Source organism: Hyperolius riggenbachi, chromosome 10 (assembly GCF_040937935.1).
Source record: "Hyperolius riggenbachi isolate aHypRig1 chromosome 10, aHypRig1.pri, whole genome shotgun sequence".
NCBI lineage: Eukaryota > Metazoa > Chordata > Amphibia > Anura > Hyperoliidae > Hyperolius > Hyperolius riggenbachi.
The window spans coordinates 231,572,440-231,586,438 of NC_090655.1; the positions used below are offsets into that span (position 1 = coordinate 231,572,440).

General features: G+C 46.2%; 1 protein-coding gene across 1 annotated transcript in view; it reads left to right on the plus strand.

The window, feature by feature from the left end:
* Nucleotides 1-13,999, plus strand: part of LOC137536892 (zinc finger protein 271-like) — a 41,051-nt gene that overhangs the window by 20,056 nt on the left and 6,996 nt on the right. Inside the window, exon 4 of the mRNA XM_068259073.1 lies at nucleotides 8,237-8,331. Coding sequence (XP_068115174.1) covers nucleotides 8,237-8,331 — 95 coding nt within the window. The remainder of the gene's footprint in view (nucleotides 1-8,236; nucleotides 8,332-13,999) is intronic.

Consider the following 13,999-nt stretch of genomic DNA (forward strand, 5'->3'; position numbering starts at 1 on the left):
TATGGCTCAATTCCCTCAGGCATCGCCCAATGGAAAAAATAGAGGCTGCAGTCCTCAAAAAATCCCCATGTAGGAGTCCCACTCATAGGACCATGGAAAAAAGCAATACAAATGGATCAATGGATGTCCTGACGCTGGTGTGTTATTGCATATGACTCCAAAGGCAGTGTGGAACAGAACCTCCGTAAACAAAATGGGCATTTGGTACCAAATCTTGGAGTAATCCAAAGCGTGCAGCTGCAACAGTTTCCAAGCATAAATTGTGTAGATTTATCACATGCAATAGGGTGAAGTAAGCCAAACCAATAGACAGCTTCAAGCTTGGCAAGCAAAGATGTTAGTATGTATTAGCATCAGATGTCACGACAGGTCACAATTCATATAGTGTCCACAGTATGGATGCTAGAATATCCCCCAATCGCAGGGACAATAGGAACAAAAAACCGCTTGATGCAGAGCATGACACCTGGATCTTTTATTGCAAAAGCATGGATAGCGTAGCAGTTCAAGCATAAGCAGCAATACTGATGATAATGCCAAGCAGCTTAAGCACATGTGAGGTGGTGTCCCATAGTTACCATCCTGTTGCTGAGATCCATAGTGTCCATGGAAAGTTAGGTGGCTCCAAAGGTGATGTATGGGCGATGCCAGGGAGAGCTAAAGCTGTCTAGGTTTGCCTGACATGTTTCGCCGCCTCTCGCGGCCTTTTCAAAGGCTGACAGCAAAATACATGGAGTGAACGCCATAATGGCGTATTTAAACCCGTCGCGCGTGTCCTGGTCACGCCTACCCCCGCCTACGTATCAGTCCGCGTCCATCAACGTGCAGCCAGGACGCACGGGGCAATGCGAGATCACAAACCACACCCCCAACGTACAGGGGACGTGCGGACGTGCGCCCGCTGGAGCGCACGTGCGTCCCATCATACCCACCAGGAAGCGGTGAGCGTTGCAGCACGAGATGGAGGCAGAGCAGCGCCCAGAGGCAGAACAGAGGCGGGGAGGGGTGGGATACATAGACAAGCGCGAACATATTCAAAAATCTTTTAGAATGTCCAGAACAGAATTACAGCATACATGACAAAAGGCCAAGTACGCCTTCATATATAAAGGATGTGTACCCGACCATAAATACAGATATACTCCCATATACGAAAACACATAGAAGTACCGCGGCACTTCAAAATCAATATTCACACAGCAAGACACGATGCCAAGGTGAAAGGGCAGTCCAAAAAGAAAACCATTTTTTCAAAAACAAAGCCAAAACGGCTGGGTCCACATTGTGGCATACCAAGCAGACCAATAACCAGATTTATACCACAGAGGATGAGGAAGAGTGCAGACAAGATGTGGATGAGGCGCTTCCTCATCCTCTGTGGTATAAATCTGGTTATTGGTCTGCTTGGTATGCCACAATGTGGACCCAGCCGTTTTGGCTTTGTTTTTGAAAAAATGGTTTTCTTTTTGGACTGCCCTTTCACCTTGGCATCGTGTCTTGCTGTGTGAATATTGATTTTGAAGTGCCGCGGTACTTCTATGTGTTTTCGTATATGGGAGTATATCTGTATTTATGGTCGGGTACACATCCTTTATATATGAAGGCGTACTTGGCCTTTTGTCATGTATGCTGTAATTCTGTTCTGGACATTCTAAAAGATTTTTGAATATGTTCGCGCTTGTCTATGTATCCCGCCCCTCCCCGCCTCTGTTCTGCCTCTGGGCGCTGCTCTGCCTCCATCTCGTGCTGCAACGCTCACCGCTTCCTGGTGGGTATGATGGGACGCACGTGCGCTCCAGCGGGCGCACGTCCGCACGTCCCCTGTACGTTGGGGGTGTGGTTTGTGATCTCGCATTGCCCCGTGCGTCCTGGCTGCACGTTGATGGACGCGGACTGATACGTAGGCGGGGGTAGGCGTGACCAGGACACGCGCGACGGGTTTAAATACGCCATTATGGCGTTCACTCCATGTATTTTGCTGTCAGCCTTTGAAAAGGCCGCGAGAGGTGGCGAAACATGTCAGGCAAACCTAGACAGCTTTAGCTCTCCCTGGCATCGCCCATACATCACCTTTGGAGCCACCTAACTTTCCATGGACACTATGGATCTCAGCAACAGGATGGTAACTATGGGACACCACCTCACATGTGCTTAAGCTGCTTGGCATTATCATCAGTATTGCTGCTTATGCTTGAACTGCTACGCTATCCATGCTTTTGCAATAAACCATCCAGGTGTCATGCTCTGCATCAAGCGTTTTTTTGTTCCTATTGTCCCTGCGATTGGGGGATATTCTAGCATCCATACTGTGGACACTATATGAATTGTGACCTGTCGTGACATCTGATGCTAATACATACTAACATCTTTGCTTGCCAAGCTTGAAGCTGTCTATTGGTTTGGCTTACTTCACCCTATTGCATGTGATAAATCTACACAATTTATGCTTGGAAACTGTTGCAGCTGCATGCTTTGGATTACTCCAAGATTTGGTACCAAATGCCCATTTTGTTTACGGAGGTTCTGTTCCACACTGCCTTTGGAGTCATATGCAATAACACACCAGCGTCAGGACATCCATTGATCCATTTGTATTGCTTTTTTCCATGGTCCTATGAGTGGGACTCCTACATGGGGATTTTTTGAGGACTGCAGCCTCTATTTTTTCCATTGGGCGATGCCTGAGGGAATTGAGCCATAGTTTTATATCTCTAGATTATATAATATTTGTATGATGTGAAGGTTTTTAGATTTGATACTCAATAAAGCTGTTTTATATTTTCTCATGCACCCAATAGCCAATCCTCATTCTTTGTTCATAATAATTTAATACTGTTGGCAGGATGCATGAGAACATTGTTATTGTAATCTAATGTGAAATTTATAGCCAATTGTCATCCCATTTGACCATTTCTTTCCCATTTTTGTGAGTTGTGTGATATAATAAAATGGAGAATCAATTTTAAGATCTGCCTGCTGACATTCAAGGCTCTACACCACATGGGACCCAAATACATAGCGGATCTATTGGAACTTTATGCCCCTCCACGCACCCTCCGCTCTGCCAACAAGATGAAGCTGGTTATTCCCAGGATACACTTAACATTTGGTGCTCGGGCCTTTTCCTATGCAGCCCCTACTCTATGGAACTCACTTCCACAATCAGTACGAGAGGCTCCTTCTCTGGACAGCTTTAAAAAAAGGCTAAAAACTCACCTCTTTTCCCTAGCCTTTGAGACTGCATAATGCAGGGTCACAGCGCTTTGAGTCCCCAGGGAGAAAAGCGCTATATAAATATTATTGTTATTGTTGTTATTGTTATTAGTGACACAACTCCACATCAGTCTTTATTCTTACAGCAGACATATCTCACCTTAAAAATGTGCTCCATCTTTTTTTTTTTTGTGTGCTGCTGAACTTCAGTTCAAAGCAGCCGGGGTGATGTTGTGCGCCACCAACCTCTGCTATGCATGCTGCAAGATGTAATAACATTATGTAATGTAATAATGGACTACATCTCCCGGCATGCATTGTGGGTGCCGGGGACTCTCAACATCACTGCAGCTGCTTTGAACTGCTTAATCTGTGGCACTCAAAGATGTGGGGCTGGTGGCTCCATCAACTTGGAGATTTCAGCTGAAGTTGTGAGCAACTGCACATGTGCAAATTCAGTCTTTTGAGAACCGCGCATGTGCAGGAGGCTTACGTCGACAAGCGTGTGATCGAGCTTGTTGCACAGACTGACCATGCATGCGCAGTTGCTCACGACTTCGGCTGAAGTCATCAGGTTAATGAAGCTGCCAGCAGGACCACCGGGGAGATACAGAGGATGCCGAGGGACCTCGCAGGCTACGGGGGGCTGGAGGAAGCCCCAGGTAAGTTCAGATTTCATTTTTAAGAGCTGCTCAGGTTCCCTTTAATGAATATTCATATTGGTTAAGTGACAAACATTTTCAAATAATTTTTTTTCAAAAAACTTTATCAACTTGTGTGGATTGCATGCGTTTGTGATTCTCCATAGGGAGACACACATGCAGAAAAAAATGAACTAGCCGAGCATTTTTTTCCCCTGCACCTAACAACTTGATCCAAAAGGCGTAATATTGCCCATAAAGTAACATTATATGTGTTTCTACATGTGTTTTCCACTCTGCGGAAAAGCGCATGTGATCCAAATAAGTGTGAGCCCAGCCTTAGGGGGAGGTTTGGTTTGTTTGATTCTAGCCACAGACTCCCCCACCACCATACACAAGCTATGTAGCCTAAATGCTGCTGCTCTGGGTGTCTGTGTTGTACAGTAATAACCACATGGCATCTTAAGTTGGTGGAGCAGCCAGCTTTAGATAGTCAATGTGGCTATGACTGTACAACACAGAGTGACAGCGACACACAGCAGCATTTAGGAAACACAAATTCATTTATCTAGAGTTTAAGGCTCACTGGCTCATCTCCCATCCCCTTTGTGTACCTCCCAGTGTCTCAACCCCACTACCCTCTAGTTTGTAAGCTTGCAAGGGCAGGGACCTCCCCCTTTTGTTTCCTGTTTCTGTGCAGTTTATCAAACAAACACCTATCAGTATTGGTGATGTCATTCAAACTACACATCAATTGTATGTATCAAAAACTTGTCCCTCTGGTTGTCCTGAATGTAGAGTATGTTGAACTGCTCATTTATCTATGCTCCCCATTGTTGTATGTTTTGCACGTTGTACTGCGCTACATAATATGTTGGCACTCTATAAATAAAAATAATAACACAGCTAAGAAAGAGTGTAAAGTGTTATGGTCACACTTCCAAGAGGGGAGGCAGGCAGAGGTGGCTCTATAAGTGAGGGAGTCCGGAAAGATACTGAAGCTGTTGTGCTTTTGCATTGCCCCATGCTGCCACACATGGAGGAGAACTCTGTAGCTGGGCGGGGCTTCAGCTAGAGGGGTAAGTGCTGGGCAAGCTCTGTCCTGGCCTCATACTGTCCTTCATTGGTGTAGATGAAAAAAAGGGGAGGGCACACAGACAGTGCCTCTTCTCCGACTCCACTGTATTTTAATTGCATTGTGGCATCCCCATCAATAGTGTGCGCTGATTAAGTGCACTGCACATTCATACTATGGGAGACTGGAATAATACCTTCTTTATATGGGTACCTTCTCCACAGGCACAAGTGAAGCAGGTGGTTTCGGCACATGGCGATCAGCGATGAGTGCTGAAGCTAGGCACTGCCATAGCAGTAATGTTATACTGTGCGGGGTGCGTAAGGGTAAATTGTAAAAGTCATAAGGGTAAAAGCCAGACCCTGAATAGAATTTAATGCCACCGGGGATTTGAGCGGCAGCTCACCGGCGGCGTACTAATATGTACGTGGTACAGGCATCACAGACAGTGCAAAACTGGGGCTACTTTTACTGACTGTCCATCTACACACAGGCGGTTGGAAACCGCCTATGCCTAACACTAACAATCCCTATCCACTCCTAACACTAAATCCTCCTACCTATGCTTAACAATACCTCCCCCATATACTCCTAACACTAACCCCTCCATCTACTCCTAACTAACACTAACTCCTCCTTGCTCCTCCAAAGTTTGCCAATACGCCATTGGCGCCACAAGCTGTGTGGCAGCACGGCGTACCCCACGCTGACTGATTCTGCAAGGGAGAATCCCTACACTGACCCTGAGGCCCCATTCACATCTGAAATCGCAAAACACTGGTTGCACAAGTGATTTTACCGCAATTAGCATGGTAAAAATAATTGGACACTTCCGCAATTCAGAGCGATCGATCAGCGCTTTACTCAGCACTGTACCGCGATTGCTCCAAAATCACAGCAAAAATGCTGCAGGTAATGCATTTTGCGATTGGCGCCAATCGCGGCAGTAAGAACACTGCTATAAGTTAGAATAGCAGTAGCGCTTTGGCGATTAGCAGGAATAGTCCCCTAATCGCCCTAGTGTGGATGGGCCCTGATACGATGAGGGAAGCTGCTGTCAATCACTGACATGCATACTCATATACACTAAGGTAGCTTAATGCCTTAGCTAGTCATGAAATCCTGTTTAGGAAGAAACTATCTACAATGTGATAAATATCATTAAGGGCCTTTTCACACTATGTCCATTGCATAATAATTCTGCATGCAACTCTAGGCAGGCCTAGTCATTAATGACTATTTCCAGTCTCCTCTGCAGTTCACACTCATTGTAATGTGTGCGTTATGCAATGTCCACAGTGTGAATCCAGCTTAATAGTGTCTGAGTATTCTGTTCAGAAAGCAGTATAATTTACTGATACATAAACAAACCTACACATAGATAGGTGCAAAGTCTAGTTTGTCCCTGTGCAACTACAAACATTCTACCTAGCAAGAAAATATATGGATGGGGTAAGGAGACATCCCCTCAGTATAGCTCACCATAGAACGATTATAAAAGATATCTAAACAAAAATAACTTGACAATATTCACAAATATAAATCTAATGATGTGTCATAATCATAAACCCAGAACATTGTGGTGTCCAAAAATCTGGCTATTGTAAACAAATATAAACATATCATGCCTGCGGCAGTGTTATAAGTTGCAGGGACTAGTTGGACAGGGGCACACTATGCACAAAGGCAGGGTTGCATAAAAACACCCATCATATTAAATTGGTAAGAATGGGGCAAACCCTATGTGGTAATTAACCCTCTGGGCGATAATCCCGAGCTGAGTTCAGGGCAAGCCGCCGCGGAGGATTTCTCAGGCCCTGGTGGGCCGATTTGCATAATTTTTTTTTGTTACACGCTGCGTGTATATACCGATTGCCGCCGCTCCGCGCTGATTCGCCGCTACCCACCGTGCCGCACCGCCCCCTCTCAGACCCCGTGCGCAGCATGGCCAATCAGTGCCAGGCAGCGCTGAGGGGTGGATCGGGACTCCCTCTGACGTCACAACGTCGATGACGTCATTCAAATCGTCGCCATGGCAACGGGGGAAGCAAAACAGGAAATCCCGTTCTGAACGGGATTTCCTGTTTGCTCTGATCACCGGAGGCGATCAGAAGGGGTGGGGGGATGCCGCTGCAAAGCGGCTATCATGTAGCTAGCGCTAGGCTAGCTACATGATTAAAAAAAAAAAAAGTGCTGTGCCGCCCCCGGTGATATTGTATCGCCCAGGAGGTTAAGGGAAACTCAAGGGGAGTGGGATATGGAGGCTGACATGTTTATTTTCTTTTAAACAATGCACATTGCCTAGCTGTCCTTCTGATCCTCTGCCTCCAATACTTTAAGCCATACATCCTGAACAAGCATGCAGAGCAGATGTCTATGACAAAATCTGACAAGCTTGTTTCAGGTGTGTCATTTAGATCCTACAGTCCAGAAAGATCAGCAGGACTGCCAGGCAACTGGTATTGTTTAAAGCAAACCCGAGGTGAGAATGGTATTGATGCTGTCATATTTATTTCCCTTCAAACAATACTAGTTGCCTGACAGCCCTACTGATCTATTTGGCTGAAGTATTGTCTGAATCACGCCAGAAACAAGCATACACCTAATCTTGTCAGTTTTGACAATATTGTCAGAAACACCTGATCTGCTACATGCTTTTTCAGGTGCTATGGCTAAAAGTATTAGAGGCAGATGATCAGTAAGACAGCCAAGCAACTGATATTGCTTGCTACAACAGGAAATAAATATGGCAGCCTCCATATTCCTCTCGTTACAGTCGTCCTTTACTATCACCATTATGTTCTGAAATTCCTGCTTAATTTTATAAAGCTCCCCATAGGGGCACAATAGTAGGTAGACCACAAAAGTCATTTTATTAGTCACAAGAGTTTCCTGACATCAGGCCAATCAATGAACCTGCTTGTACCCAGGTAAAGGCAATCCATGCAGCCACTACACATGTATGTGCCAGTGACCTTACATTGATGGTGAGATGTCTGCATCGCTTGAAAATGACTTTTGACTAAAAAATGGGACAGCAGGGAGAGATATCATTATAATTATCAATCACAGAGAGGAGAAAGATGGGCACAGCTGCTTAAAATACCCTTTATGGTGGCTGGGTAGACACAAAAAGATTACAGCAGTGGGGGGAAAGACAAAGTCTGACAGCTGTTTCGCAGGGACTAGCCCTGCTTCATCAGATACAGTATCATACTGTCTCTGATGAAGCAGGGCTAGTCCCTGCGAAACAGCTGTCAGACTTTGTCTTTGCCACCACTGCTGTAATCTTTTTGTGTCTACACAGCCACAATAAAGGGTATTTCAAGCAGCTGTGCCCATATTTCTTCTCTCTTTGACTGGATCTGTGGACTACTTACTACTGGAGCACACTGCAGCCAGGTAAGCCTGGTCTGGCACTATCCATCCCTGCTGCATTTAGTGCCAGTGTCTTGTGCTCTCTTACATTGACTTCATTATAATTATCATAAGGGCTGTATCTGTAGATGAGGATGTTGTGCAGTAAAAGAATATGAATAGTATTTGATGGCTTCTCCATGTCCATCGGAGTACCTCAAACAATGCCTGCCGAGCTGAGCTGGGGAGATTCCCATTACTGCTTGAGATACAGAAGAGAGTGTTGTCCTTCTGGGCCCACCTACAGAGCAGCAGCCCCGACTCACCCCACTACAAAGCCATGCTGCACAATGAAGACCAAGAAAAGCCATGTGCACTGAAAGTAGGGGTCAGCTCTATACTCCCTCCAACCCCTGATCCACAGGTCATAACAAGAGCCCAGATAAAACACGCCACAGCTAATGCTGCATACACACTTGAGATAAAAGTCTCTGGAAAAGGCAAGATCACAGACCAATTTTACCCCATTCCATGTAGTATGAGAGCCATACCTACTCAGTCTATTCTATGGAGCTGCACTCCCCATCAGATAAAATCTTTGCAAGATGCTGCACACACAGATGCTGTACACATTCAAAAGATCATTATCTGCAAAAGATTTCTTCCTGCAATAGATCCATTCCTTCAAAATGCATTAATAGTCTATGAGATCTGCAGATCATCATACACACCTTGTTTAGCAGGCAATCATCTGCAGATCATCTGCAGATCAGATCCACCAGGATGGATTTTCAGATCTGCAGATGATTGCCAGATATGCAGATGAAGTCTGTTAAACAAGGTGTGTATGAGGATCTGCAGATCTCATAGACTATTAATGCATTTTGAAGGAATGGATCTATTGCAGGAAGAGATCTTTTGTAGATAATGATCTTTTGAATGTGTACAGCATCTTTGTGTGCAGCATCTTGCAAAGATTTTATCTGATGGGGAGTGCAGCTCCATAGAATAGACTGTGAAGGTATGGCTCTCATACTACATGGAATGGGGTAAAATTGGTCTGTGATCTTGCCTTTTCCAGAGACTTTTATCTCAAGTGTGTATGCAGCATTAGAGCAAAGAAGACTATGTGGAAAAATGGAGGAGTGAAATAAAACAGTCACAAAAGCTAGCCATATACCAGTCTCTACAAAGAGAATATAAAATGGCCCCATACCTGGAAAAGCTGCAAAACTCCCATGAGAAGAAAATCCTGAGTGTCTACAGATTGAGTGCTCACAACCTCGAAATAGAGTCTGGGAGACACAGACAGACGTACAAACCCAGGGAGGAGAGACTTTGCCAACACTGTGAGCAGAAGACCCTTGAGGATGAAAGCCACTTTCTGCTGCACTGCCCCAAAAATACTGCAACCAGGGACACTTACTTTAAGAAATTGTTGGAACTATTCCCAGACTTTCTCACACTAGAAGATGAGAGAAAATAGAGTGACCAGATTTTTGTAGGCTCAACCTGGGACGGGGGGGAATTGGGGAGGGGGGGCGGCAGCTGCGGCGCAAGAATAATGTGATGTCTGCAGCGCGTGCGAAAAATGGGCGTGGCCATGACATTCTATGGGCGGAGCTAACGTAATGATGCAACAGCGAGGCATAAGAAAGCAGTGTTTACGCCGTGATGTGGTCAAACGTGGATTCACATCATAGGTGTGCAGAAACTGTGATGCTATTTAATAGTATGCCATAACCCCAAAGCAGCAAACACAGCCAACTATGACCATTAAATAATAAATGCAGCAACAGTTACCCCAGACACCACAAAATAAACGCAATGGGCAACATGTCAGCACAAAATAACGCATTGCGGGCAACATTTCAGCACAAAATAAACGCATTGCGGGCAACATGTCAGCATAAAATAAACGCAATGGGGGCAAACATGTCAGTACAAAATAAACGCACTGCGGGCAAACATGTCAGTACAAAATAAACGCACTGCGGGCAAACATGTCAGTACAAGATAAACGCACTGCGGGCAAACATGTCAGTACAAGATAAACGCAATGGGGGCAAACATGTCAGCACAAAATAAACGCACTGCGGGCAAACATGTCAGTACAAAATAAACGCACTGCGGGCAAACATGTCAGTACAATATAAACGCACTGCGGGCAAACATGTCAGTACAAGATAAACGCACTGCGGGCAAACATGTCAGTACAAGATAAACGCACTGCGGGCAAACATGTCAGTACAAGATAAACGCACTGCGGGCAAACATGTCAGTACAATATAAACGCACTGCGGGCAAACATGTCAGTACAAGATAAACGCACTGCGGGCAAACATGTCGTACAAGATAAACGCACTGCGGGCAAACATGTCAGTACAAGATAAACGCACTGCGGGCAAACATGTCAGTACAAGATAAACGCACTGCGGGCAAACATGTCAGTACAAGATAAACGCACTGCGGGCAAACATGTCAGTACAAGATAAACGCACTGCAGGCAAACATGTCAGTACAAGATAAACGCACTGCGGGCAAACATGTCAGTACAAGATAAACGCACTGCGGGCAAACATGTCAGTACAAAATGAACACAATGTGGGCAAACACTTCACCTGCAAGAAAAAGCATTTACTTACCTGGCAGAAGACGTCCCCTCACGCAGCCGGCCTCAGGTGCCTCTGGTGTGTGCAGCTCCCCCTGGCCTGGACGATCTTCAATCTCCCGCTCAGCCTCTCACAGGCAGAGCAGGGCTACGGCAAGATGGCGTCTGAAGGCGGAGCTCTGTACTGCAGACACAAATAGTCTCCAGTACAGGGCTCCGCCTCCGGACGCCATCTTCCCGTAGCCCTGCTCTGCCTGTGCCTTCCCGGAGGAGGACAATGCAGGCTGGAGCGGGGCTGTGGGGAATGAACTAGCGCAGCGTCTAGTAGATGCTGCGGCTAGTTCATTGTACGGTGGCCAGAGTCCCGAGGCCGGGACGTCCCGCTGCTAAAAGCGGGACGTTTCCCGAGACCTCATGCAGCCTGGGACAGCGCCCCCCGAAGGCGGGACGCGTCCCGGGTAAAGCGAGACGTATGGTCACCGTAGAGAAAAACATATATCCTACTAGGAGAAGAGGAATCCACAGTGACAATCGCTGCACACTATGTCACAGCATGCCACAGACTTAGAGGAGCATAACGGAACTGTAAACCTAAAAAAAAATGTCCACAGACTGCTTAGCCATTGTCCCCCTACCCCACCCCCTCCCATGTCCCCTATTTCCCCTTGCTTTGGCAATACCTGTAATGAATCTTGGTCATGCCAATAAAGCTATCTTTGATTTGATTTGCTTTGTGCAGATGATTTCGCAAACAAAGGCTGCACTTAGCTTATTCACCACAAGATGGAGATCTCACCACTACCAGGTGGAACGCACAGATTAGAACTAATACAGCCCAAAAAAGGAAGTGATGTCACACAACAGGACGAGAATCATCAGTAAGTGGAGGCGTTATTTGGAAGAGGTAATTGTATAATTCTTGTTATATATCATACATGTCAAACTCCGGCCCGCGGGCCAAATCCGTCCCTCGGAGCCATCAGATTTGGCCCCCAGGTGGTTTCCTCACTTTGCATTATGTTTGGCCCACTTAGGACCAACAGATAAGCTATATTGGAGCCGGAGGTAAAGCCCTAGATCACCAGGGAAGCCATATGGGGAGGGGGAAAGCACTAAGTACCAGGGAACTAGATAGGAGAGGAAAGGGGCCTCTAGACACCAGAGAACTGTATAGGGGAATGAAGGGGCCACTAGACACCAGGAAACTGTATAGGGGAGGGTGGGACAACCACTAAACATCAGGGAATTGTATAGGGGAGGGAGGGAGAGAGAACCACTAAACACCAGTGAACTGTATAGATGAGTGAGGAGGGCCACTAGACACCAAGGAATCATATAGGGGAAGGAGGGGTCACTAGTGATGGGTCGTTCGCGGCTCTCAGTTTTGAAAGAGCCGATGCCTCAGCCGCCCCACACAGCTCTGGTTTGCAGTGTAATAAAGGGCGCTGAGGCATGCTGGGAGATGTAGTCCTCCTCGTGCAGCTTGTAAGAGTGTAGGGGCGGAACAGAGCAGTAGCATGAGGGATTGCCCGAGCAAAAGAAGCAGTCTGGAGTTGTCATGGAGATGGGGGCGGGGCTTTTACTCCGATTCTGAGTGGTGTCTAGTGATATTTAATGAAGAGCCGATTGAGAGCCGTAAGAGCCGGCTCTTTAATGGGAGCCGATTCAGAAGAGCCAAATCTCCAAGAAGAGCCGGAATTCCCATCACTAGGGGTCACTAGATACTGGGGAACTGTACAGGGGATTTGACACCAGGGAGCTAAGAGAGGGAGGTGGCCACTAGACATGGTTGGTCCGTGACTTGGTCCCAGAGCTCAATTTCACCCCACTTTGTATTTGAGTGTGACACCCCTGTTATACATTGAGCAGAGATAGTACACCTGGCACAATCCTGATCTTCACTCTTGAAAGATTTGCCACACAAGAGACATTTATTTAGCTACTGTGACTTGTTTGCCATTATGCCATATATTATGGTTGGCATCTCGCCTTCCTGCAGGGCTGTAAAGTCGGAGTCAGAGCAATTTTGGGTACCTGGGGTTGGAGTTGGGGGTTTCATAAGGAGTCGAAGTTGGATGAATTTTGTATCAAATCCAAAGCCCTGGTAAGTGTTGGTCTGAGGAGTCTGAGTCATTTTGGGTACCTGGAGTCGGAGTTGGAGTCAGAGGTTTCATAAACTGAGGCGTTTGAGTTGGAATTGGATGATTTTTGTACCAACTCCACAGCCATGCCTTCCTGCTAATAATTCTGCTCAGCTGCTTCACAGAACCAAGAAAACTTGTCCATCTAGTGTAGCCGTGCCTCCCCTGTGTTCTCCAGGATTGCCATTGTCCTTCACTATGTAAAATATATGCCATTTCATGTTTAAGATATACGCCATTTCTCCCTGTGGGAAGCAGGCGGTTTGGGTGGCAGAATCGCTGTGGAAGCTTGAGCACCGCCATAGGCATCCATACAAGTTATGGCTTTAGGGTAAAATAGCAGGCGCTGGGGCCCCCAGATTCTTTATCTGGTGCCAAGATTCCCCCCGTACTGTAATTTGAAATGCAAAGCATATATCAGAGGGGGTAATTAAGCATTGGTGGGGGGTCTTTTAAGTTTAGGCATCGCTGGGGGCGTAGGCATCGGTTAGGGTCAGGCATTGGAGGTAGGGAGGTTGTTAGGGTAATGCATCAGTAGGGGGTTGGTTACAGTTAGACTTCTGGGGGTGGAGGGGGGTGTGGTGATTAGAGTTCAGCATGGGTAGATGGAGGGCTTTGTGTGAAAATAGGTTTAGGTTCAGCTATAGTAGAATATCATTAACTCTTACCGATATTTTACTATCATAATTAGCACTGCACAATAGTAGAATATCAGCAGAGATGGGCTTTCGAGTAGAAAGCCACTCAAATTCGAAATTATAAAAAAGATTGACTAAGGCAGGTGTGAGCATGGGAGACGAGCGGTTACTTACCCAGAAGTCCGTCGGGCTCCTATGCGTATCACTCCACTTGCACTTGCAGGAGGATTCTAAGAGGGTCTTATGACATTATTTATGGTCTTTCAATACATATATAGTTTAATGAATAAACTCCCTTGTTTCCTTCTGCCCTACCTACTGCC